The sequence below is a fragment of the Thalassophryne amazonica genome, chromosome 13 (assembly GCF_902500255.1).
Source record: "Thalassophryne amazonica chromosome 13, fThaAma1.1, whole genome shotgun sequence".
NCBI classification, from domain to species: domain Eukaryota; kingdom Metazoa; phylum Chordata; class Actinopteri; order Batrachoidiformes; family Batrachoididae; genus Thalassophryne; species Thalassophryne amazonica.
In genome coordinates this window covers 46,996,833-47,023,581 of record NC_047115.1, presented here as the reverse complement: position 1 = coordinate 47,023,581, position 26,749 = coordinate 46,996,833, and the positions used below count along the sequence as shown (strand labels likewise).

The window sequence follows — 26,749 nt, the reverse complement described above, 5'->3', positions numbered from 1 at the left end:
CACCAAAACTGTTCCTACGTGGACTCGAACTATTTCAACTGTTTCAAACTAAGACATGGAGGAACACAGAAGCGGGTAAATACTCACAGTCTGACAGTCGGAGCTCGTTAATTCAGGTCATGACGGGTGTAAACTCGACCGGTTCTGCTCAAAATGGCAGAGTATAAATCCTGGGAGTTTTCACAGCGCGGTTTCCTCTCCCAACTTCAGACTGTGTCCTCGAACGCCACACCGCTGGACTCAACACCAACTGCTGCCTTCAGGACAGTGGGAAATATCACCACCACAACACCCGCGAGACTAAAAACTTCAGACAATGGGAGCGCATCTACGTCTTGATATAAATTTCTGTTAGATATGTCGAATATATCCTGATAAAATTATTTAAGAAGACAGCATGTATCCATTTCTTTTCTCAAATAGAATATAATACGTTTTGTCATTGTGGAAATCCATGTTTTCAGTATTTGGTATGTTTAAACTTATTTGAAGATTGACACAGGAAACTCTTTTTCTCCCTAGATTTTGGACTGGCAAACAAATATACTTGTTCTCAAAAACAAGAGCACGCAAATAATAATTTATTTATTTATCTAAACTTGATTTTTTTTTTTTTTTTTAAGAAAGGCATCAGAGGGATGAAGGAGACCCTGTGTACTCACCACTAAATGTACAAGTAAACATGTCTATAATGGTGTTTTTGACTATGTATGACTTTATGAAGTCATTCATTGCAATCAATTACAGATATTTTGCTGATCAATATATGCTTTAGATCATCTATCTGGCTTCTTGGTTGTTAAGATATACAAAAAAATAAAATACAATTCAGACCATGTGTTTGTTGATCTTTGACCAAACTACTACAAAATCTAGTCACCTGTAAATATTAATCCAAATAATATTCCCATCTGTCCAGCCATTTTCAGTTATCTGGTACATAGACATAAAGGGAAAAAAAACCAAACAAAACCCATAAAAATTGTAATAAATCCTACAATGGTCTAGCAAATTTCTTGAGATTTTCTGGATTTAAACGTCAGGCTGTGTATGATCACTCCCCAAAGTTTCAGTTATCTCGGTTGCTTTGCATAAAAGTCATACTCATATCCTTTTCAAATTATGCTACAAATGGTATGATTTGTTAGTGAAATAGGCCTCCAGGCAAAAAGCCTTTTCCTTGGTTGACCAAGACATGTTTGGGAAGACGACTGGAACAATAATCTTCCCCAATATGTCTTGGTCAAGGATTAAAAAAAAAAAAGGTAAAAATTGATAAACATATTTTTGGGGGCAGACCCAGAAGATTTGAATTTTTATTTATTTGTCAAATGTGATGTTTATTATATTCCCTTAAAAGGTTTCCTTAAAAAGGTTGTAGTGACTTTTTTAAACAATTAACAATTGTTTTCATGTTCAACATTATCATTCACTTACAAAACACTCACTCAGCCAGCCTGAATTATGAGGCAAATGAGTATTTTGACGGGCTAATTTCTATGCATATTTTCCAAATGCAAGCTATGCAAAGGTGAAAGTTTATTGGATTTAAACATTCTCAGGTTATATGTATTTGTGTAATGATTGAAGGTGGGCCTAAATTGATGAACACTTTCTGAGGAGGTTGTGATTGTTTAACATCTGCAGGAAACTCCTGTGGATGTTCTACCACTCCATCGTAGCCAGCGTCCTCTTTTACACTGTGGTGTGCTGGGGGGGTCAACACATCCAAGAAGGACACATCCAGACTAGACAAACTGATCAGACGGGTCGGCTCTGTGGTTGGCATGAAGCTGGACTCTCTGGTGACGGTGGCTGAGAACACAGGACAAAGTGATGGACATTATGGGCGATGCCAGTCACCCTCTGCACACCGTCATCAGCAACCAGAAGAGCCTCTTCAGCCACAGACTGCTCCTTCCCAAGTGCAGGACCAACAGACCTTTATCCCTCAGGCCATCAGACTGTAGAACTCCCCACTCAGGGGGAGGAGGAGTAACAGGAAGACAGACGATGGGAATGAGAGGAACAGTAGTAACGAGTAAACCAGTATTGATCAGTATGTCTGGTATTTATATTGTGTATTTTTATTTATATCTGGAAACTGTTTTTCTTTTTTACTTTTACTTTTGATACGCTGTGTGCTTCTTACCCTGTGGGCTGTTATACAGTGCGGCTGTAACCTCAGTTTCCCTGAGGGAGTTTTCCCATGGATCATTAAAGTTCTATCTAATCTAATCTAATCTGAGAGAGAGAGAGAGAAATTTAACAGGCACTGAAAAGTCAAATGGTAAATGGACTGCATTTATACAGCACATTTCCATCCACATCAGGCGCTCAAAGCGCTTTATAAATAATGCTTCACATTCACCCCAATGTGAGGGTGCTGCCATACAAGGCACTTACTACACACCAGGAGCAAAAGGGGATTAAAGAACGTGCCCAAGTGATTTTCCAGTCAGGTTGGGAATTGAACCGAGGATCTTCTGTTCTCAAGCCCAACGCCTTAACCACTAGATCATCACCTCCTCAAAACTGGCTCTTAGAGGAATGTAGCACTCTTGAAATAGTGAAGCTATTGAGGTGTGATCACCAAACAAGCAAACATTTTGTTGCAAATAGACTAAAGTGTAAGAAAAGTGTAGAGAAGAACAGATGCAAATAAACAACAGACATAGGACAAATTAAAGCCTGTCTCTCACAGAGTGGCGAATTTTGGGTATCATAATAGATAATCTAATAGATTACAATTTGTTCATGTAAATGGGGAGTCTTCTTCACAGACTAAGGTTAATTATGGAGTTCCACAAGGTTCTGTGCTAGGACCAATTTTATTCACTTTATACATGCTTCCCTTAGGCAGTATTATTAGAAAGCATTGCTTAAATTTTCATTGTTATGCAGATGATACCCAGCTTTATCTATCCATGAAGCCAGAGGACACACACCAATTAGTTAAACTGCAGGAATGTCTTACAGACATAAAGACATGGATGACCTCTAATTTCCTGCTTTTAAATTCAGATAAAACTGAAGTTATTGTACTTGGCCCCACAAATCTTAGAAACATGGTGTCTAACCAGATCCTTACTCTGGATGGCATTACCCTGACCTCCAGTAATACTGTGAGAAATCTTGGAGTCATTTTTGATCAGGATATGTCCTTCAATGCGCATATTAAGCAAATACGTAGGACTGCTTTTTTGCATTTGCGCAATATCTCTAAAATTAGAAAGGTCTTGTCTCAGTGATGCTGAAAAACTAATTCATGCATTTATTTCCTCTAGGCTGGACTACTGTAATTCATTATTATCAGGTTGTCCTAAAAGTTCCCTGAAAAGCCTTCAGTTAATTCAAAATGCTGCAGCTAGAGTGCTGACGGGGACTAGGAGAGCATATTTCACCCATATTGGCCTCTCTTCATTGGCTTCCTGTTAATTCTAGAATAGAATTTAAAATTCTTCTTCTTACTTATAAGGTTTTGAATAATCAGGTCCCATCTTATCTTAGGGACCTCTTAGTACCATATCACCCCAATAGAGCGCTTCGCTCTCAGACTGCAGGCTTACTTGTAGTTCCTAGGGTTTTAAAGAGTAGAATGGGAGGCAGAGCCTTCAGCTTTCAGGCTCCTCTCCTGTGGAACCAGCTCCCAATTCAGATCAGGGAGACAGACACCCTCTCTACTTTTAAGATTAGACTTAAAACTTTCCTTTTTGCTAAAGCTTATAGTTAGGGCTGGATCAGGTGACCCTGAACCATCCCTTAGTTATGCTGCTATAGACTTAGACTGCTGGGGGTTCCCATGATGCATTGAGTGTTTCTTTCTCTTTTTGCTCTGTATGCACCACTCTGCATTTAATCATTAGTGATTGATCTCTGCTTTCTTCCACAGCATGTCTTTTTCCTGATTCTCTCCCCTCAGCCCCAGCCAGTCCCAGAAGACTGCCCCTCCCTGAGCCTGGTTCTGCTGGAGGTTTCTTCCTGTTAAAAGGGAGTTTTTCCTTCCCACTGTCGCCAAGTGCTTGCTCACAGGGGGTCGTTTTGACCGTTGGGGTTTTTCTGTAATTATTGTATGGCTTTTGCCTTACAATATAAAGCGCCTTGGGGCAACTGTTTGTTGTGATTTGGCGCTATATAAATAAAATTGATTTGATTTGATCATCAGGGTTCGTAAACATTTTCAAAACAGTTTTTAGGGTCGCATACAGTATTTCTTGCCACAAATAAATTTTGAATATGTTAAAAATTTCTTAGCACTTTTTTTTTTCACAAACAGCTGCAAACATTTGTAAAACAGTTGTTAATGTTGGTGAACAGCTGTAATGCCTGTCGCTAAAGTTGTTTCTGGTTCACAACCACTCTGACAAACAGTGTACCTTTTCTTCTTTTTTCTCTTCCTTCTGTTCTGCAGCAGGATAGCTGCAATAGCAGCCAGACAAAGCAGTTCTTCCTTAAGGGCAGCAGGAATTCACAACATTCTGTGAGGTTATTGGCTTGATTTTTGCCAACAAAGCTGGTGAATCCAAAAATTGCAGCGTTGGTCAGCATTTGCTGCTCCATGAGATATTGGCCTTATCGTGACGTTACCAAGAACCCATTATCCTTCATTATCACCATATTACAGAACTGCCTGAAGTGTCCAGAAGTACAGTAGTGTTCAGAATAATACTAGTGCTATGTGACGAAAAAGTTTAATCCAGGTTTTGAGTATATTTCTTGTTACATGGGAAACAAGGTACCAGTAGATTCACTAGATTCTCACAAATCGCGTGGAAGATAACGGAAAACAACCATCAAAATGGATAGAAGAATAACCAGAATGGCAAAGGCTCACCCACTGATCAGCTCCAGGATGATCAAAGACAGTCTGGAGTTACCTGTAAGTGCTGTCACAGTTAGAAGACGCCTGTGTGAAGCTAATTTATTTGCAAGAATCCCCCGCAAAGTCCGTCTGTTAAATAAAAGACGTGCAGAAGAGGTTACAATTTGCAAAAGAACACATCAACTGGCCTAAAGAGAAATGGAGGAATATTTTGTGGACTGATGAGAGTAAAATTGTTCTTTTTGGGTCCAAGGCCCACAGACAGTTTGTGAGACGACCCCCAAACTCTAAATTCAAGCCACAGTTCACAATGAAGACAGTGAAGCATGTTGGTGCAAGCATCATGATATGGGCATGTTTCTCCTACTATGGTGTTGGGCCTATATATCACATACCAGGTATCATGGATCAATTTGGATATGTCGAAATACTTGAAGAGGTCATGTTGCCTTATGCTGAAGAGGACATGCCCTTGAAATGGGTGTTTCAACAAGATTAATGCCTCACAGATGTGAAGAAATTATGAAAAACTGTGGTTATGCAACTAAATACTAGTTTAGTGATTCACAGGATTGCTAAAAAAGCAGTTTGAACATAATAGTTTTGAGTTTGAACAAGACTGAACAAGACTCACAAGGTGAAATGTTAAGACTGGGCCAAGAGATATCTGAAGTCAGATTTTTTTTTTCCAAAGGTTTTATGGACAGATGAAATGAGAGCATCTCTTGCTGGACCAGATGGATGGACCTGTGGCTGGATCACTAATGGACACATTAGTGGACTATTTTTAACAATGAGCTAATTGAAACTTTCTGGATTGAAGATGGACTTAAAATCAACTCGCAAAGCTCCTGCCAGTTTTTAGAAGATATTTTCTCCAAGCAGTGATGCAGGAATAAATCATCATTCAAGAAAGCTATTTTTATGCTGGACAATACTCCATCACATGCATCCTACCTGGCTCGCCAGCTGAGGCCTCAAAGACGACAGAATAACTACACGGCCCGCTTCCTCACCTGACTTAAACCCTACTGAGAACTTGTGAGCCCTTCTTAAATGTAAGCTTTACAGCATTGTACAAACATGTTGCATTAACCATTTAGAAATTACAGGCTTGTTTAAAAAAAAAAAAAAAATACAATTCTTTCATTTTGAGAGGCCATATGTAATGGGATGAACTAAATATGATTAGTTAATGCAAATCATCACTTTTACAGCCAGTTTTCAGGATGGATACATGAACATTTTCAAGTCTGAATATGTCTTGGACTTCATTTACGACAACAAAAAATATAAATGTGGTGAAAATACAGTAAGAATTGAATCCTGAGCCAAGCGAGAATCAGGATGTGGCTGAGCAGCTGAAAATTCTGAACAAGTTCAAGCAACTTTTTCCCAAATTGGTTGCAATACACAAAGAACAAAGGTCCACATCTTTAAGGTCCTGGTGCTATCTGTCTCGCTGTGTGGTTGTGACAGCAGGACGCTAACCAGTGACCTAAGGTGACAACTATGTGTCTTTGGTACTAGGGCTCTTCAGAGAATCCTTGGGTACTGCTGGAATACTTGTTTGGGAGACTCGGATGAGGAGCATCCCTTGTGTAGTGAGGGAATGTCAGCTACATTCTGGCTATGCTTCCCGCTTTATGATCTCATACACAGGTGCCTCAATATTGGGGATCTGAGCAATTGGAAAAGCCAAGGGACCGCCCATGTTTCACCTGGCTGTGACAGATTGATAGCTACTTTTGAGAAGTTGTGCTGGAGCAGTTGTCTGCCCGGGTGGTTGCTGTGCAGAACCCTGGACGGTCCCATGGTGTGGTGGATGCTGTGATGTGCAGTGTATAATCCTGTACATAAAACCTCTGTACTGCCTCAGCTTGTGAGTGCAACATTGTTCCCCCCCCCCAAAAAAAGAGCAGTTTTGCAGAATTAGTAGCTGATGAAACTGAACATCTGCACTGCCGTCACAGGCAGTAAAAACACCATATGTTCTTTGTACAGCAACAAAAATCATAAGATTGTACTTTGCTGTCGTGTCACATTTATTGAGATGTGCATTAAAAAGTTATGTTATCCAGTGCGTAATATTTGTGTAGTTTTGTTTTTTTTAATGTTGCAGCTGCTTCAATTTGACACACACACTGCAGCCAGCTCCATTTAATCGGCATCATGGAACAAAATGTGCCTTTTTACTCATTCTGCAGGATTTCCTGTTTTGTTTTTTTTAACAGAAGTACACTAAAGTCACTTGAATTCATATAAAATGACAATATGTTTTGCTTGCAGAAACAAAGTGATGTCATCCTGCAGTCCTCATGTGTCTGGTTAAATGACGCCTTATTTCCCAGTGGTTAGGGTGCGTCCCTGGCGTGGTTTTTCTGAAGTCAATTTAAAATCCACGTAACCTCCAACCCGTGTCTCAAAAAACGAGGGGAGAAAAGATTCAACAACTCAGACACATTTATAGATCAGTAATAACCATTTGGAGCAGCAAAAACAAAAGCAGCACTTGAATGCACCTTCTTTATATAGTTTCACACATTTAATGTGCTTTCGAACAGGATACATTGTGATTATGTAACTTTGTCAGTGCGGTGGCAAATCTTTGTGATCAAAGCTTTGCTGGCAGGTGTAGACTGGTACAAGACATTCACTGCTTCACTTTCCTCACTGCGTCACAAAAAGCCATACCGACTATAAACTACAGTCTGTCAACAGACAAATCAGGTGGTCCGAACACAACCGAACAATTAAGAGTTGTCGTCGACATCCACGAACACTTGCTGTAAACTAGCTTTCATTAACACACACTCATTTTTCATATTTTTGGGAAAATAATTTGTAAACTCATAATAGATGGCATATATATTTTTAAAGAAATCATACAGTACAATTATCTATACCACAATGTGAAATGTGTTTATACTGACTAGAACACCTTTTGTCTGCATAAATCACTATGACTTTAGAGCACAATGTGCTACACATGAGGCTTCTAAACTTTGGTGAAAGAATTACTGTTGTGACACAGGTTGCCCACAAAGACATGCCGACTCCGTTTTACGAGCTCCGACTTGTTCATCCTACCCTTTAGTCTCACTAAACAGTTAATCAGTGCTTCCAGGCACACTTCTTTTCTTCCACACCCAGGAGACTGAAGAGATTCCAAAAGGATAAATGAATTCCAGTGTGTCTTTGTTGGCTGTTCATTCAGGTTCTTGACACAAACTTTTGATTTCTGTCTGTGCTAGAAGGAATTTTTGAATGTATCTGGACAAACAGGCTGACCCATGCATCCACTTGCACTTAGATTCTTAGTTTTGATGTTTTTTTTTTTTATTCTAAATGTAAAACAATTTTCACTGTAAAGCCTGACAATATAGTCACGTTTCTAGCACACAGTCACACCAACATACTGTATTTACTCTGGTCGACTTCGCCCACAGATTAGCAAACGGAGTGCAGTTGTTTTCAGTCTCAAACATACATTAAATTTGGAACATCCATGGACTAATCAGTACAGTTTGGTCTTCATGTCTTCAGCTGTTTATCGTCCTGTGTCCCTAAGGGGGTTTAAGTGCCTCCCTTTCTCCCCCGCCCTCCCTCTGCATTGGCCAAAGGTTCACATAGCGGCTTCCTGTGCAGTTTCACCAAATAATGTTTCAACCGGGGCTTTGATGAACACAGGAGGAAAAACAGAAGTCCCTTCAGTCAGAAATGTCTGAGCCGTCTATGAGCCGTTCTGACAGTGAAGACGCCCGAGGCTCGTATGGCTTCTCCATCCTGCGGTAATTGTGACGTGGTAGAACTGGTAACAGGATGCTGCCGAGTCGCTCCACAGTCCAACTGCTCCCTCCAAGTGATGCCAAACTAGGCCAGTGCAGCACGTTCATCTTTAGCGACTTTTGTTCTTCTTGGCATTTCCCTGAATAACATAAAAGGTAGTGAGATTGTGAGTTGAGTTTTATGAACCAGAATATTGGATTCAGATTCCTGCTGAGATCATATTTCTACACCGAGGCGTGCACTAGGAGTGGTCTGTGGTGGTAAGGGAGACACTCACTACCTTCTTGATACAAACATGTTCTGTCCTGCAACTTCCCAGCACGGCACATTTTTGTGGATACATGCAGGAACATGTGCAAGCGTCTGCCACTTCTGTAGCCTAAATGACTTTTGCAGACAGTTGTGGCAGGTGCTTTAATCATCAGAAGAGACAGCAACACAAGTACAAAGGTTTCACCTGATAAATGACACAAAACTGGGTGGAAATTTAATCCAACATGAATTTGGAGCCATTTGACTTCAGAAATTTTGAAATAACTGGTTATCATGCTTCTGCCAAATAACTTTTTCACTTTCAAAATTCTTTTAGATCTAGTTCGGTAACATCTATATTCACTTTGTTTTCAATTTGGCTGATTTTACTCTGCAACTAGAATTAAATAAGATGTTAAAAAAAAAAACTCTAAGACATCTAAGAAATTCTAAAAATAAAGTAAGAAATAGTGGCTTGTTGGTGGAGTTTTTCTTTAAAAAAATGAAATGATATGACCTGCACTAACATAGCCCCCCCAAAAAAATTGCTTAACTTTGACGTCACTGCACCTCCCAGCATGCCTTTCACTGCCTCTGGATGTGTTCTTTCTGGTTAGGATACCTGATAAAAATCCTCTTGAATTCATTGTGATTTTTCATGATTGTTGTTTATTAGGGATTCCCAATTTGATTCAACTTTGACCTTTGCATTTGTGAGTGTTGTGCACTTTCGTGACCATTCCTTAGGCCTTGCTCTCACTGCCTCTGATGCTCTTACCGAGTCTGCGGGCTCGGTAAGCGCTGCAGCGGGGCACTCACACCGGCCCCCCTGTCTGCTGTATGGAGCTGCGGCCAACTCCGGCAACAGATCCAGAGACTACGCTCGCTGTTTGGATGCGGAGCGCTCTGGCAGCCTGCAAGGATAGACTTTTTGCAGAAAAATCCGCAGCGCTGCAGGGTTTCAGTAACCGCAGCCACAGAGCTCCGTGGCCACTAAGAGAGGTTTGTATCTTTTTAATGACTTGGATTCTCTGCGGGTCCCGCATCGGTAACACCGGAGGCGGTGTGAGTGAGGGGTTACTCCACTAATGTCTTCCAATAGAGTTAATCTGATAGAATGACACAATTTTCAGAGAGTGCATTTTTATACTGAAAATAAATAAATAAATTAATTAATTAATAGAAGACAAGCAAAACTGAGGCAGAAAGTTGTGCCATTTCTGTTGCTGCAGGCAGCATGTGAAATGTGTAAAGCTGCTGTTTGTGTGTGTAATTTTACTAAATGCTTCACAATAAAAGCATTTGATCGGTATACACTGGGAAGACAGAAACGATGTTTACTGTGCTGGATGCCAGTTTTAGTAACTGACACTCCACTGATATTCAGGTTTTGCTAAAAATGGAAAACATTATTAGCACACTTTGTTAAAGGCTGTATATCTGAAAAATATGACAACAATCCTTGGTGAAACACTGTTTTCTGTGTGGAGTTTGCATATTTCTGTGATGCCTGCATTAATTTCTTCCATCACAAAAATCAAGCAAGTTATTTCCCTGTAGGAAATGGGTAGGACTGGCATTACAGTCACTGCTCCAAAAGTGCGCCAATCCATATACAAACCCATGTTAAAATAGCCAAATTTGCAGCACAAATTAAGCCAGTGACAAAAAACAATTGTTCTATTCCATCCTTCCTGACCGCCAGAGGCGGTGGATAAAGCACTGAATGATCACCTTCGTGTGAACACAGGTCGAGCATAAATATAAACAAAGTCACATGTGACCGTCAGGTGACCTACGTAACCCTATATAAGTCACATGACACCGGAAGCTCAGTCCCTTTTCTTTTCTCGACTCACAGGTTTCGAGCTGACGCAGGGTGGTGAGTTTCTCGCAAAATATTGGATATTTATCCGCTTGTTACATTTTAGCCTCGTTAGCCTGATCCCGTCAGATCTCAGAAGCTAAGCAGAGCAGGATCTGGTTAGTACTTGAACGGGAGACCTCTTTGGAACACCAGCGGCTGTGTGTGTTTCTCCAGGTAAAACAGGATTTGCGTCAGGAAGGGCATCCGGCGTAAAACTTGTGAGAATTACCAATGCGGATCTGGTTGTATCCACTGTGGCGACCCCAAACAAAACCGGGAGCAGCCGAATTAACTACAACAACTTACAAGGCGAAGTTGTGAGTTTCGCCCTTCAGAGGCTGGACAAGCGTGTGCTGTACGTGTGTGACGCCGGGTGCATCCATGTGTACAATCCCTGTGTTTTCCACTAACAGTATTGTTTTTTTACTTATCTTGTGTTGACCGGTCGCTTTTGACTCTGCTTTTGTTATTACTGTTTGCTACTTGAGAGCAGTTGATTGGTCCTGCTCTGTTTCATTGTGTACGGTACAGCAACCGTTTTTTCGACTTCACTAATTATTATTGTTGTTTAATTCGAGCATCCATCTTCATCCTGCTCCCGTTTTGGTGCGTCTGGCACAGTTTGTAACTCACTTTTGTATTTGTGGTTGCAGGTAACATTGCAGCCAACTTTACCTGCTCCACTTTGATTGCAAGCCGTTCTCGCCTTGCTTTTTGTACAAATGGCATTGCTGATTGCATGCGCATTTTACTGGGCCAGTTTTTGATTCGATCGTCGTGGCCATTTTCTGGATTCACTTTTGTTATTCTTATTGTTGCGAACAGCTGACTTTGCAGCTCTGTTTTAGACTCACTTGCATGGGTTTATTGTTTTACTGTGGCTGTTTCCAGCTCTGTTTTGTTTATTGTGATAATTCTGGTTACAAGCAGTTGAATTATCCTGCTCCGTTTTCGTTGGTTGTGACCGTTCCCGGTTTCGCCTTTCGTTTCTTGTGGTTTTGCTGGTTATGAGCAGTTGACGCGTCCTGCTTCCTCTTTTGTTATAGTGGCCATCCCCTGTTCCGCTATTTATCTTTCTCTTTTTCTGAGCAGCTGGTTTCATCCTGCTGCTGTTTCATTGTTGCGATTGTTCCCGGCTTCACTCCTTGTTTCTTGTGGATTTGTTGGTTACAAGCAGTTGGCATCTCCTGCGGCCGTCCCCGATTTCGCTATTTGATTTTGTTTCTTGATCTGAGCAGTCTGTTCCGTTCTGCTCCATTTTGTTATTATAGCGGCCGTTCCCGGCTTCACCTTTTGTTGCCGTACTGGATACAAGCAGCTGCCTTGATCCTGCTCTGTTTTTTCTTTGTCTACATATATAAACTGCGTAACGTCTGTTTTTTGGCTTCATTTGTTTATATATTTCGAGTCAATGGTGGCGTACACAGCTTGACCTGATTCTCCAACCCCCAATCATTTAAAATCATTTTGCCAAAAGGTGCGGAACAGCTAGGTGTCAGTGTATGTCAAGTCCAGATGGCTATTTCCCGTAGAGGCAGCTAGTGTGGACTTCCCCCCTGCCCCGTACAATGACAATAAAGACTATTCTATTCTATTCTTGTAAGTGTGTTCTTTCTAAAGCCCCTTTCACATCGGGCCTGCGTAGCGTTGCATTGTGCTGTGTATCAAGTATGCTGGAATGGCTGCATCATGAAAAAAATGTTGCGCGCAAGAGGAAGCTTGGCCTGCCTCTTCTTCCATGGTTTTGAAGCTTCACTGCTAGCAAAGTTCAGCAAGACAAATAAAATCTAGCAATGCAGGTACAGTAGTGTTCAGAATAATAGTAGTGCTATGTGACTAAAAAGATTAATCCAGGTTTTGAGTACATTTTTTATTGTTACATGGGAAACAAGGTACCAGTAGATTCAGTAGATTCTCACAAATCCAACAAGACCAAGCATTCATGATATGCACACTCTTAAGGCTATGAAATTGGGCTATTAGTAAAAAAAGTAGAAAAGGGGGTGTTCACAATAATAGTAGTGTGGCATTCAGTCAGTGAGTTCGTCAATTTTGTGGAACAAACAGGTGTGAATCAGGTGTCCCCTATTTAAGGATGACGCCAGCACCTGTTGAACATGCTTTTCTCTTTGAAAGCCTGAGGAAAATGGGACGTTCAAGACATTGTTCAGAAGAACAGCGTAGTTTGATTAAAAAGTTGACTGGAGAGGGGAAAACGTATACGCAGGTGCAAAAAATTATAGGCTGTTCATCTAGAATGATCTCCAATGCAGAATGGCAAAGGCTCACCCATTGATCAGCTCCAGGATGATCAAAGACAGTCTGGAGTTACCTGTAAGTGCTGTGACAGTTAGAAGATGCCTGTGTGAAGCTAATTTATTTGCAAGAATCCCCCACAAAGTCCCTCTGTTAAATAAAAGACATGTGCAGAAGAGGTTACAATTTGTCAAAGAACACATCAACTGGCCTAAAAAGAAATGGAGGAATATTTTGTGCACTGATGAGAGTAAAACTGTTCTTTTTGGGTCCAAGGGCCACAGACAGTTTGTGAGACGACCCCCAAACTCTGAATTCAAGCCACAGTTCACAGTGAAGACAGTGAAGCATGGTGGTGCAAGCATCATGATATGGGCATGTTTCTCCTACTATGGTGTTGGGCCTATATATCGCATACCAGGTATCATGGATCAGTTTGAATATGTCAAAATACTTGAAGAGGTCATGTTGCCTTATGCTGAAGAGGACATGCCCTTGAAATGGGTGTTTCAACAAGACAATGACCCCAAGCACACTAGTAAATGAGCAAAATCCTGGTTCCAAACCAACAACATTAATGCCTCGCCGATGTGAAGAAATTATGAAAAACTGTGGTTATACACCTAAATACTAGTTTAGTGATTCACAGGATTGCTAAAAAAGCAGTTTGAACATAATAGTTTGGAGTTTGTAGCGTCAACAGCAGATGCTACTATTATTGTGAACAGCCCCTTTTCTACTTTTTTTTTACTAATAGCCCAATTTCATAGCCTTAAGAGTGTGCATATCATGAATGCATGGTCTTGTTGGATTTGTGAGAATCTACTGAATCTACTGGTACCTTGTTTCCCATGTAACAATAAGAAATATACTGAAAACCTGGATTAATCTTTTTAGTCACATAGCACTACTATTATTCTGAACACTACTGTATGTACTGATAAAAACCTAAAAGGATTATTCGGTGGACTGCCGTAGGGTAGCGTACAATTGGTTAGGCATGGTGTACAGTAGCATAGTGTTGCGTAGACTTGTGTAGAGCACTGCATCCAGAATGTCCACAAAACCCCTTTATGTCCCACAGTGTACTGCCACGTAGGGCTGCATGACCTCAGCACAGGGCTGCATAAACTCGGCGTAGTCGGTACGCCTCATTACGCAATCCTACGCGACACTGCTGTGAAAGGGGCCTAAGCATTTTAACACAAATATCAAATATAACACAGCTTGGCGGTGCAGTGGATTAGTGGTTAGCACTGTGGCCTCACAGCAAGAGGCTTGTGGGGTCGCTTCCCACCTGGTCCTTTCTGTGTAAAGTTTGACTGTTCTGTTCAAGAACATGCAAACTCTACACAGAAAAGAGCCGTTTGGAAGCAAACCGGACGGTCTCATTGTGAAGCAACAGTGCTAACCATTAATCCACCATGCTGCCCCTTTTTTGCCCATAACAGAAAATGAAAGTTTAAATAAAAGACCATGAATTAAAAACTTCTTCCACCACACCTGCATTATGCTCCACATCTCCACCATCCACACTAGCCAAGAATATTGCAACATGTCCCAAAACAACTCGGTACGTAGATACAGTGACTAAGTGCACAGTCACACCGGGGGTTATGACCATACTGCCACAGGTTAAAGACAAAATGTCACAGATGTGCATGTCACATTCGCACCACTGTCACAGAAGAAGGAAGAAAAAAAAAAAAAAAAAAGGTGTTGGCGGTGTGTCACGGGCTGACAATCAGTCAGAGAACATATCCTGAACATGTTCAAAATACACTCTGCGACTCCTGAGACTCTCTAGTTGGGCAACTTGTTTTTCTGTGTGGGTGTGTGTGTGTGTGTGTCTCACAGTGGTACCATCTCTGTGCCAGAGAGACTTGTATGTCAGTGGCCAACACAATGATGTTGGAGAGAGAAAAACATTGATTGCAAGGAGTTCAATACTGTAAACATACTGTACAAAATTATATAGATGACAGAATTATCCTGCAAGTTCTGTTTAAAAGGTTTTCAAAAGACCTCTGCACTTTTCCTCTTCTACTCTTAAAAACAAAGATTGTTTCAGCCCTACAGATTTATACAAACTAAGGGCCTGTACTTTAAAATGCAGATGACAGAATTGTGTCTCACTGCTGTACCTTGTTGCCCAGTTTGAGGGTGTCGATTTCCTCCCTCTGCTTGCTCAGTGTCTCATTCATACCGCACAGGTGATCACTCATCATGCTCAGCTGATCTTCATAGCTCCTCTTAGTCGTGGCCAGCTCATCCTGCATGGCAGACAATTATAACGAGGTGTTGGACAGAATAAGTTCCAGACACAGGCTGATTGATCTCTTGAATTTGGACAAATGTGTGACCACCATGTACCTGCAAATGTGTGATGTTCTGATTGGCCAGTTTGACCTCCTCACGCAGGCTGTCCCGTGATTTTTCTGCCATAGATAATCTCTTTGCCAGAGCACGGCACTAGAAAGGAATTTGGGAAGATGGAAAACCCCTTATATTCTTGTGAACACTTCTGAATTTTATTTTTCCCAAAACTGCAAGAGTGATGCATAAATGTTTTGAGAAGTTGATACATGTTAAATACACTGTCAAAGGTAGATGTGTTTGAAAGAGACACAAAGGCTGAGACAGTGACTCACAAGCAAGTGCATTCTTGTTGCTACAATACAAAACCCAAATACGTGGCACACTAGAAACACACTCACAGAAGGTAGGAGCTACATTCACATCAAGCCTCACTCCACTGCTAGAAAGATTTGGAATCAATTTTCTTTCTTTCCCCAGGAATACACAGTGGTTCAAACATTTTCCATCATTCAAATCACAAAGAGGAAATGACAAGGAAACAAGGCGACCCACTTAACATTTAGTATGTTCCGATGCCCTCTGCTCGATGCAAAATGACAAATATGATCAAAATAGCTGTGAAATGACCAGAGGAAGGTACACTGGAGAGAATGGTTGGTTCTGCGCTAAATGCATCTGGACATTTTAACAGCACTCCTCATCTCTTCCCAGGTGTCACACAGAACTAAACGAAAACAAGGTCACGTAAGGGCCTCACCTCTGAATGGAAGTGCACGGTTTTGCTGTCTGAAATCTGGAGTTGGGTGGTGAGCTCTCCTACTCTGGCCATGTAGTGAGTCTTTATCAGCTGTTCCCAGGACTCTGCATCTCCCATCTACACAGACACAACACCCATTTCCAGTAGATATTTTTCTTTTTTCAAAAGGACATATTCATTCAGTATTTGGAAAAGATATGGAAAAAGTCTGACAACTACAAATGGCAGAATTAAGAAGAAAATAAGGTGGCAGGCTGATGCTTTCCCTTCAGTCACACCTGCCAGCTGTTAAACAAAAACTATAAAAGTGAGAGCTGAACAAAAACCTCTCCAATTTGTAGTTTGTCTCATTTTGCACAAACAAAAACTACACTTGCTTAAAGCTACCATTATCAGATAGAAAATTCTACACAGAGACTTGAAGAATCCTTTATTACTTCCACCAAAGAAGTTACACATTTAGTGCTGTTTGTCATTTAGCAGAATTACGTTAAAAACTACTGATGTGATTTTCTTAAAATGGCAAAAGGGTGGGGTGGGGCATGGGACAAGACCAAATCTTTTAGAGCAGATCTAATTCAGGGGGTGGATTAAAGAATTCCTGACACCCCCAACCACTTTCTTTAACATTGCAAGATAGATACAAGTACTATAAAAGTTCCATCAATTTGTTGTGTTCAATATGTCTGAAATGTTTATGTGCTCACAAAATTTTTTTTTTGGGGGGGGGGGGGGGGGATTGAGTTGCAGGTATATAGCCCATGTGTTATCTTAAGTATGCTCACCCAATATAAGTGAGGAAGCCAAATCGTCCTATCCCATAATGTTAAAGAAAATGGAACAACAACAAAAACTAGAGTGCCAAGGGTCTTGTGGGTAACCGGCTCAATTAAAGCCCAAGGCAAAATGGCCATTTTCAGAATAAAAATGGCCACCATTTCCAAATGAACAAATCTACGCAAATAATTTTGGGATGGAAACAATGGCAATGACCAATATTGTGACCTTGTTAAATTAAAAGATAGACAGTTTTTGAGAAAATTGGATGCAAATACTCAAATTGAATGTTTTCGGCATTAAAATAGCCGCCATTTCCAAACGAACAAATCTATGACTTTCCGCAAATCTATGGGTTTGCGGCCTTATCAGCTAGTAACCCCCCCAAAACAAGAAATTTTCCCCCTTCCCTCAGATTTGTCTTTATGGAACATGTGGTTAAAATATATACTTTAGTCCAGGGCAGAGGTATATGCGCTTGGAGCACTTCTTGTTTAAATGTGTTAAGAGGACTCACATGCTCAACTGTTGGTGTTGTGCACAGCATGCCAACCTGGTGATAATGAGACAAAGAAACAAATGAGGGCTTGATCAGAAGAAATGGAGAACTACACATCAAGTTCAGCCACGCGAGTGGCACTGCTGGGACAAAAATCACCCCGCGTGAGACATAATCAATAAACTCTAGTTGACAAGCAGTTCAGTAACGAGTGAAACAAAAATCTCTGGCTTGTGCGTGCGTGCAGGGTGAACTGTTCTGACTTGCAGAAACAGTATTCTTCAATTCTGTCAAGTCAGCACATTGGAGGTCTGAGCTTTGCTAAGCAAAAAACATGCTACGTGTGGGGGAGTGACAAGAATGACAGGACCGTCTTTCTTGAAGAAAACCATTTCGCCATGCAATGAGCAGAAAAGTGACTCTGAAGCAAAAACAAACAAGTACAGCAGCTAGTAGAGTGACTGTACCAGGCTGGTGCACAGCGTGGTCTCTTTCCCTGCAGGTTTGTGCTCGGTCTCCTCTTCCTCATGGCTGTGTGCGAGTGTGCTGGCAGGGCTTCTGTGAGAGTTTGGACTTCCTCCTAAAGCCACTGTGAGCTGTGCTTCCAGGTCTGCAATGCGCTGGTTTTCTTTTTCTAACCGCACCTTCCCCAGCTGGGCCTCCAGGAGCCAGTGCTCCTTCTCTTGCTCGAGCCGAGCAATCTTCTCCTGGCTCTGCTGCACCTGGAGGAGGGCAAGAGAGAGAGAATGAGGAGAAGGAGGGTTTAGTCTTTTAGAGGGGAATGGGGAGGAATATATGACAAATCACTCTGGAGTAATAATTAATATGTGTGTGTGTGTGTGTGTATACATATTTAGTTTTACAACAAGATTTCTGATCTGAAGTTCACAAAACGATCCTACCCTCAACTCCCAATCCCCTCTCCCCCCCACACACGGTCATACTCGTTGCCTACATGTATTCTATATCAACCTCTGTACAAATATGTTTTAGTAAAAACAAAGTCTAATTATTTCCCATTTAAGATGTTAAACTGGAGTTATTTTCATTCATGCACATCTACACGACAAGCTTCTACCACTGTGTGATGTTTCACTGAAATCCACCAAACAGTTCAGAAGACGTTGCTGGTCACGATAGCCAGCCTATACAGAGATACAGTGAAAGCTGTATGGAGCGAGCCAGAAACTGAGTTTTTCCCAGTGAAAGCTGGTGTTTATCAGGGATGTGTTCTCCTCCTACACTGCTCAATGCTTACATGGACTGGGTGTTTGGAAGGGTTGTGGAAACCAGCAACTTAGGTGCTTTTGTTGGAGAAGAATGTTTCACTGACCCCGACTTCGTGGACAATACTGTGATCTTTGCTGAATCAATGGATACGTTGATTGGAGTAGCTGAAGAGTTGATTGAACAATCGGAGTGTCTGGGTTTGCAATTGTTCTTGATCAAGACTAAGATCCGGGCTTTTAAAGTCTTCCTGGACTCAGCCATCAGAAGTGTATCTGTATGTGGTTAAAGTGTTGAGGTTGTTGAGACATTCAGTTGTCTAAGGAGTGACATTCATGTCTCTGGGTACTTTGAGATCAAGAGACTCCCAGAAAGAGCTTATGGAGTAGCAAGGTCACTGGACAAAGGTGTTTGGCAATGCCGATGTCGATGGAGGTGAACAAAAATCCAACTCTGTAGGGTCCTGGTATTCAAGTCGTACTCTATGGTTGTGAGACTTGGACACTAACCTAAGGATTCTTGGGTACCACTGGAATGACCATATAAAACGAGTGGTTACTTAAGACTAAAATGAGTAGCATCACTTGCATAGTGAGGGAGCGTCACTTTGACATTTTGGCCATGTGTCACATTTCTCTGTGCATGATCAACAGCATAGGTGCTCAACTGAGGCCCTCAGCGGCTGGAGAAGACCAAAGAGACACCCACGCTTCATTTGCCTGTGGCACATACATGGTTACTTTTGAGGGGTGAAGAGTGACCAGTTGTCTGCTGGGGTGGTTGCCAACCAGAATGGGTTGGCCAAGAACCCAAGGCTGTTCTTGATATTGTGGATGTAGCAAAGCGTAGCACCATGCTATCAGACTTGCTTTTAAAAGACCCATAGACAAACAAACAGTGTTAACCCTATATAACCCCCAGTGCCCCAATTTTAGTTTGGGGAGAGGGGTGGGGATATAACTAGTGTTATAAGAAATTTTGGAACCAAAGTATATGGGAAAAGTGTTTCATGTCTGTTAAATCCTGACTGCACGGCAATAAGCTTGATCATTGTGCTTTAACCTGTTGGTTGAATAACTAACAGCATTACAACTCCAAAATTTAAGTAAAACATTTACTGTAATTCTCTGTCAGCAAAAAAGTGTTGGCTTTTTTTGTTTGTTTGTGTTGTTTTTACAAATGTCACAATGTACACTTTGAGGCTGCCAAACACAAATATGAGTTTTTTAAAAAATTATTTCGGAAAGAAGAGAACAAACTATCACACGACTCATACATAATATCAACAGAAAATTGATCATACTGTATATTATTACGACAGCTAATTTAGTGCTTGTCCAACTCATGATGTCTTTCACTGGCTCAAAAATTCAAGATAACACCACAACCACTGTTAGACTCTATTCTGTTGACTAAGAAAGAAAACAGAATTGACTACAAAATGACACTGAGTTGAAATGTTCTCAGCTTGATAAAAGTGATCAATAAATATTTAATAAATTGATCCATTCGTAATGAATAGCAATAGCTTGAAGAACTGTTATGAGTTTGTGCGTTACCTGTTGAGCAAGACCTTCTCTACTCTCAGTGGAACTGGTAAGTATTCGGCGGTTTGACAAGGCTTCTCTGTATGGAACAGACTGTGGCCGAGGCTGAATGAAAAACAGCACAAGATGAATACAGAAAAGGTTTTTGTCTGTGTGTGGACAAGCATTTAAAAGTGTATACTGACCTTTGCGATGGTATGGATATAAGCAGCTGCCTTCTTTTTATTAGCTAGCATACTTTCAGCATGCAAGGGGTTGAGGGCTACAGTGCCACCTCTTGGACTGTACCCTGTGGATGTGAAGAAATCCAAATTGTTGCTGAAGAAAGTGGCAATCTGCAGGGAAGGAGGGGAAATACTATATCCATCATCTACAGAGAAAAGATGGCAGTAGACTTACAAACTAAAGAAATCCTAATAATAATAAAAAGTTAAAAAAAAAACTGAGTTAATTCCACCACCAACTTTTCTAGGATGATTAATGTCTCATCAATTGAGCTCTTGAACACAGAGACAGACACTCTTACAACATAACTCTCTGTGGACATCATGTGTCTGTGTGGAAACCCACACTGCAGAGCACAGTTTGTACCTCTCATCAGTAAAGCCCATCTAAAGGTGTATTTGATTTGTAAAAGAGGGAGCAGCTGTTCAAAACTTCATCTGGGCAGCATCTCTGAACATCTGACTGCTGCTCACCTGAGTCCAGCCATTTTGTTGCCACATTGTAGCAAATTACTAATGTGACAGAGCGGCGATAAGTCTAACACTTGCATGTAAGGCTTTAAAAAGAAAGAAATGAGTACATGCATTTAATCTAGGGTACTGCCTGCCCTCTGTTGGCCGTACCTTGCTAGTGCTGCTGGTCAGTGAGACCAGAGATCCCAGGAGGCACTCCGTGGTGGTACTGAGCTTCTGAGTGATGGTGGGAAGCTCCTGCTCCAAGGCAGCCTTCTGGTTGTAGTGCTTTGACATCTCTGTCACAGAGAAAAAAGGAACACAACCATAATTAAATTAAGTGTAAATTTTAAGTGCTCCATCTGGGTAACACACTGGAAAAGAAAGCCCACAATTTTTATTACTACTTTTGGTTGTGCAGCATAACAGAAGGTACACAGACACAACTGGCTGCAGGATATTTTAGTGTAAACTGACTTAGATAAATGGCAGCACCAGCAAAGGGACTGTTGCGTCACATCATGTCACGCTATCTGTGAATGGCTCCAGGTCAAAAAGGCTCTACCGTGCTCACCTTTAACGCCGTCGTGAAGACTGTGTAAGCAGGCAGCCATCTGGGTGAAAACAGCAGAGGTGCTGCTCTGTGGCACGGCATCCTGCTGAACACCTGGGACACAGCACCACATGCAGTTGTAACACAACAAACATGCACCATTACACTACCGTAATAACTGCTACATTTGTAAAACAACGGGTGACATTACGAAATGTTTGACCATTTTTACTTGAATTTCTTTGCCAAAAAAAGAAATATGAGAGAGAGAGGAAGAATCGAAAGATTTGCTGTGACACCTTTCAAATATTCATAAAGCAGAATATTTTAAAATTGGCTACACTTTCCAGCTAATCTATAATAATTTGATCTGGAACAAATAATAGATAATTGATTTGACTATTAAATTAACTAACAGTTATTGTAATAATCAATCATTCTGAGAGACAAAAAAAATCCTCTGATTTCAGCTTCTTAAACATGAGGAAGAGGTTGACGAGTCATAACGTCAGTGGACAAAGGTAATGGCCATTCCAAAATCTTTGTAGAATGTCAGTCCAAGTTTTGAGAGTTCAAGTGCCTTTGATCTTAATGGATGGCTGACAGACTGAGGCTCTCCTTTATGAATGCTACTTTTTCTATACCCGCTTACTTTAATTAAGGGTCAAGGGGGTGGGGCTTATCACAACAGCCATAGGGCGAGAGGCGGGGCACACCCTGGACAGGACAACAGTCTATCACTGGGCCACGTGCAGACAAACAAACTCATGGGCAATTTAAAGTTTCTAGTTAACCTAACCTGCATGTCTTTGGAAATGAGAAGCCGGAGCATTCTGAGGGAACCAATGCGAACATGGGGAGAACATGCAAACTCCACACAGAAAGGACCACGTGGGAAATGATCCCAGGACCCTCTTGCTGTGAGGCAATGGTGTTAAACACCAAGCCACTGTGCAACCCTACAATGTACAATATTCAATGAAAATAATTTTTAAAACCTGTATGCTCCATAAATGGGATGTAAGCACAACCTGCAAAAGTCTGATTCTTCCATGTCTGTTATGGACCAGTACATTGGCAGCATTTTGCCTTACTTAACTTCTTTAACTGAAACATGTACATTAGGTTCTATCTTTGTGTCAATGTCGAGTTGCAGGAATGGCATACAGCGTAAAACCTGTGCCAAATCAATATCTAAAATCATGAAAGATATCTAGGCTCATTCCATATGGGACTACATGAGTGTACTACAGATGTAATGTCTTTGCGCTTCATGGTATATAAAGTGATTCCAGTGTCACTCCTTTCTTAATATGGTGTGCAGTTCCTCAGTGGCAAAGCGAATTTTCTACCACAAGGGGATGGTCATAAACCCAGTTGGAAGTTTGAGCATGTTTAAGGATATTCAACGATAAGTACGTAGCTCATAATTAGTCTGGCATTTTGTCTGGAAGCATTCAAACACACAGTTTATGCACATTTCTGTTCTCACACACACTGTTGACAACTGAGGGACATGGACCTGAACCCACAGAGAACAAATAGATGTCTTTAGTACTCTGTTTCTCCAGTGAATCCTGAGGTACAGCTGGAAGAACTGTGTCCAATGAGCAATTGAGCTGGAGATCTAAATGAGGAGTACGACTTGCATTGTGAGGGAATGTCAGAGGTTGCCAGGGATCCAGGGCAGTTCTATGAGATGATGTAGATAAGCACACCTCCAGGCTCATGTACCTAAACCAAAGCTGATCTAGATGCAGCTGATTAATGTATTAGACCAACGGGGAGCAAAGTTCTTCATATATGTGAAGACTAATGTGTGTAAATAGAAGCTAGAATGGAAAGTTAGATGCAAAAAAACATGCAGGAGCTCAGGCATATAACATGCTAAGGTAAAAGGAGCAAAACGTGGCAAACCATGTAGTTCCTTTACAAAAAATTTCAACAAAATTGAGATGGAATGCACAGTACACAGAGCATCCCACTGCACATATCAGAAAACACTGTCATATGTAAAATTATATTAAATATCTGCTTTCATTCAAACGTACAAGTTCTTTGTACTATGTTTCTATTTTGAAAAAGCAGTGAAAACATTAATAAAACAAATGGTGCTATAAAATTTTCAACAGTAACAAAGCCAGTACACTGTTCTAATAGAACTGATCTCTATGTAACTGTGTGCACTAGGAATAATTAATAGTGATTAAAAACATTACAATTAATTAATCATCAGAGCTCCTCAACATCGTCTGCTGGTAGCCTGAACTTTAGACCAAGTGGCGCAACTCGCACGGAACAAAAATAAAGCTACACCTGCAGCACGCACGTATAGCCATAGATACACTCAACAAAAATATAAATGCAACACTTTTGGTTTTGCTCCCATTTTGTATGAGATGAACTCAAAGATCTAAAACTTTTTCCACATATACAATATCACCATTTCTCTCAAATATTGTTCACAAACCAGTCTGAATCTGTGATAGTGAGCACTTCTCCTTTGTTGAGATAATCCATCCCACCTCACAGGTGTGCCATATCAAGATGCTGATTAGACACCATGATTAGTGCACAGGTGTGCCTTAGACTGCCCACAATAAAAGGCCACTCTGAAAGGTGCAGTTTTATCACACAGCACAATGCCACAGATGTCGCAAGATTTGAGGGAGCGTGCAATTGGCCTGCTGACAGCAGGAATGTCAACCAGAGCTGTTGCTCGTGTATTGAATGTTCATTTCTCTACCATAAGCCGTCTCCAAAGGCGTTTCAGAGAATTTGGCAGTACATCCAACCAGCCTCACAACCGCAGACCACGTGTAACCACACCAGCCCAGGACCTCCACATCCAGCATGTTCACCTCCAAGATCGTCTGAGACCAGCCACTCGGACAGCTGCTGGAACAATCGGTTTGCATAACCAAAGAATTTCTGCACAAACTGTCAGAAACTGTCTCAGGGAAGCTCATCTGCATGCTCGTCGTCCTCATCAGGGTCTTGACCTGACTCCAGTTCGTCGTTGTAACCGATTTGAGTGGGCAAATGCACACATTTGCTGCCGTTTGGCACGTTGGAGAGGTGTTCTCTTCACGGATGATGCGAAGGAGATGTGTTGCACTGCATGAGGCAAATGGTGATCACACCAGATACTGACTGGTATCCCCCCCCCCAATAAAACAAAACTGCACCTTTCAGAGTGGCCTTTTATTGTGGGCAGTCTAAGGCACACCTGTGCACTAATCATGGTGTCTAATCAGCATCTTGGTATGGCACACCTGTGAGGTGGGATGGATTATCTCAGCAAAGGAGAAGTGCTCAATATCACAGATTTAGACTGGTTTGTGCACAGTATTTGAGGGAAATGGTGATATTGTGTATGTGGAAAAAGTTTTAGATCGTTGAGTTAATCTCATACAAAACCAAAAGTGTTGCGTTTATATTTTTGTTGAGTATATATAGTAACCTACATACTGCACTGGGCTCCAGAATGGACAATACGATATCTCAGATCTTGGCTGCGGTTTGTGGCACTGTTGCCAGAAGAGTCAGTACTGCTGTGATGACAGAAGATTTATTTTCTCCAAAAAAAAGTGAGTCAAATTGGCAGTGTGGCAATTTTTTGGTTATTCACAGAATGACAGTGGTGCCACTGAGGATGGCAGGGATCCAATTTGCAAAACCTGCCAGAAAAAAGTTGCAGTAAAGGCAGGTAACACTACAAACATGATAAATCACTTGAGGGACAACCACCTGGCTATATACACTCAAATGAAGGCAATGTACAATAAGAGATATACATTATGTTAATGACATGTTATTTAATGCCATTTTGAGTTGTTAACATGTCACTCTCAATGATGTAACTTAACGGTGAGAGTTGGGATTTCAGCGCAGCACGTGTTTGGCTGTGTGACGTTGGCTAGCTTCTCTGAGAGATAATGGCAGGCAGGGCTAGATGCCGTGGGCTCGTAATTTACCCGGTGTAGCCATAGCCTCCCTCTCTTCCCATATATGCCAATTGTAGGATAATACTAATGTAACATGGGGCTTCTAGCACTGAGAAAAATCTGATCACTGTTAATAACACAGTGAGATCGTCTAATTTCTTTCCACAAGCTCCCTACAAATTCAAACTATTGTGACACACAACTAGACATGATTATGTAAAATTAAAATGAGATTAGGAAAAAACAATTAAGAAATAGGTATTAACTGATAATTACTTCAGTTTTTTCCCTTGGAATCAATAAAGGCAACCCTTATTTGGATCATATCCACAAGCTTACATAGTAGATAAAAATGCGTAAAAATGAACATTTCATGAGTGAAGCCCAAATGCAACATTACTGGGGACGATGGCCAGAAAATGAGACAAGATCCCAAACTTGTTGATATTAACTTACTAGGTAAGGCCAGCAAATTGATGTAGTTCTCCAGTTTCTCAAACACAGCGGTCACTCTCTTCATATCACATTGCACCTCTCGGTTTTTCACAGAAAGAGCAGCGGTACAAAGAGGCGCTTCGCACTCTTGGTCCAGGCTAGAAACAGAAGAAAGAGCCATCAACACAGCCTCCGCCACACAGTTTCCACTTCAGACACACACATTCATATGGTGCTGACCTTTTGAGCTGATAGGGAAGAATCTTTTGCAGAAAGTGTGTGTAAGAGGAAAAATGATCAGCAAAGTTCTTCAGCTTGACCACAGTTTCCTTCAATTCAGTAAAAGCCAATTAGAGGCTGATTATAGACTATTTCAAAAAATGTGCACTTTTTTAAATCACTCACCAGCATAGTAACTGTGTTCTCTGTGATGCTTTGATGCAATTGCAAAAAGCTGTCCTCAAGAGGGCGCACAAACGCTGCATTCTCATGCAGATACTGAGAAAACTTAAGTAGGAATATGCACATCAGTTGATCCTTTATAACTAATGCATATATATGCGTATCTAGTTAACATCAGACAAGTCTGTCTTGTTTGTGTTCCGTTGCCTCACCTTCTGGTTCAAAGGGGTGATGGGTTCAATGGAGGAGTCGAGCGGATAGATGTGCACTCTCTGTTCTGTGTAGGAGTGGAAGTTCAGCAGAGCAGCCACCAGGTCCTGAACAAAGCTCAGAGCCTGACCTGCCACATCCCGGGCCTTAAGCTAAACCCAGAAAAAGCCACACATTTAGTCAAGACTCCAGTCAAAATAAGGCGGCACCCCCCATTATTTACGAGAGAAATATCAACCAAATGTACACATTTACAATTGGGCAGTTTAGTATTTAGACAGTGATCATCAAGATGTGATTAAAGTGATGACTTGAAGTTTTAATTCAAAAGATTAAATCACCCATAATTTAAAATCGCTTCATCTGCACTGAACAGGTAGCTGAGTGGATAGAGGGCTACCCTGTCAATATGT

General features: G+C 41.2%; 2 protein-coding genes and 1 long non-coding RNA gene across 4 annotated transcripts in view; 1 reads left to right on the top strand and 2 right to left on the bottom strand.

Moving 5' to 3' along the window:
* The window catches only part of LOC117523973 (stonin-1), a 54,815-nt gene extending 54,611 nt beyond the window's left edge, over positions 1–204 (bottom strand). The window contains exon 1 of the mRNA XM_034185663.1: positions 88–204. The gene's annotated coding sequence lies outside the window, so the exon portion shown is untranslated. The remainder of the gene's footprint in view (positions 1–87) is intronic.
* Positions 134–18,837, top strand: LOC117523974. Its single transcript, XR_004564659.1, has 3 exons — positions 134–215; positions 1,991–1,995; positions 18,826–18,837. It is a non-coding gene; the product is annotated as an uncharacterized LOC117523974 (long non-coding RNA).
* Positions 7,324–26,749, bottom strand: part of ppp1r21 (protein phosphatase 1, regulatory subunit 21) — a 46,954-nt gene continuing 27,528 nt past the window's right edge. Inside the window, exons 9-22 of one of the 2 annotated variants that reach the window (XM_034185661.1) lie at positions 26,339–26,488; positions 26,130–26,231; positions 25,965–26,053; positions 25,746–25,882; positions 21,364–21,456; positions 20,961–21,088; positions 20,298–20,447; positions 20,125–20,217; positions 17,806–18,060; positions 17,357–17,392; positions 16,063–16,179; positions 15,360–15,458; positions 15,131–15,259; positions 7,324–8,750 (exon numbers count right to left, since the gene is read on the bottom strand). In XM_034185661.1, coding sequence (XP_034041552.1) covers positions 8,721–8,750; positions 15,131–15,259; positions 15,360–15,458; positions 16,063–16,179; positions 17,357–17,392; positions 17,806–18,060; positions 20,125–20,217; positions 20,298–20,447; positions 20,961–21,088; positions 21,364–21,456; positions 25,746–25,882; positions 25,965–26,053; positions 26,130–26,231; positions 26,339–26,488 — 1,608 coding nt within the window. In that variant the 3' untranslated portion in view covers positions 7,324–8,720. The remainder of the gene's footprint in view (positions 8,751–15,130; positions 15,260–15,359; positions 15,459–16,062; positions 16,180–17,356; positions 17,393–17,805; positions 18,061–20,124; positions 20,218–20,297; positions 20,448–20,960; positions 21,089–21,363; positions 21,457–25,745; positions 25,883–25,964; positions 26,054–26,129; positions 26,232–26,338; positions 26,489–26,749) is intronic. The other variant, XM_034185662.1, reaches the window with a different exon arrangement.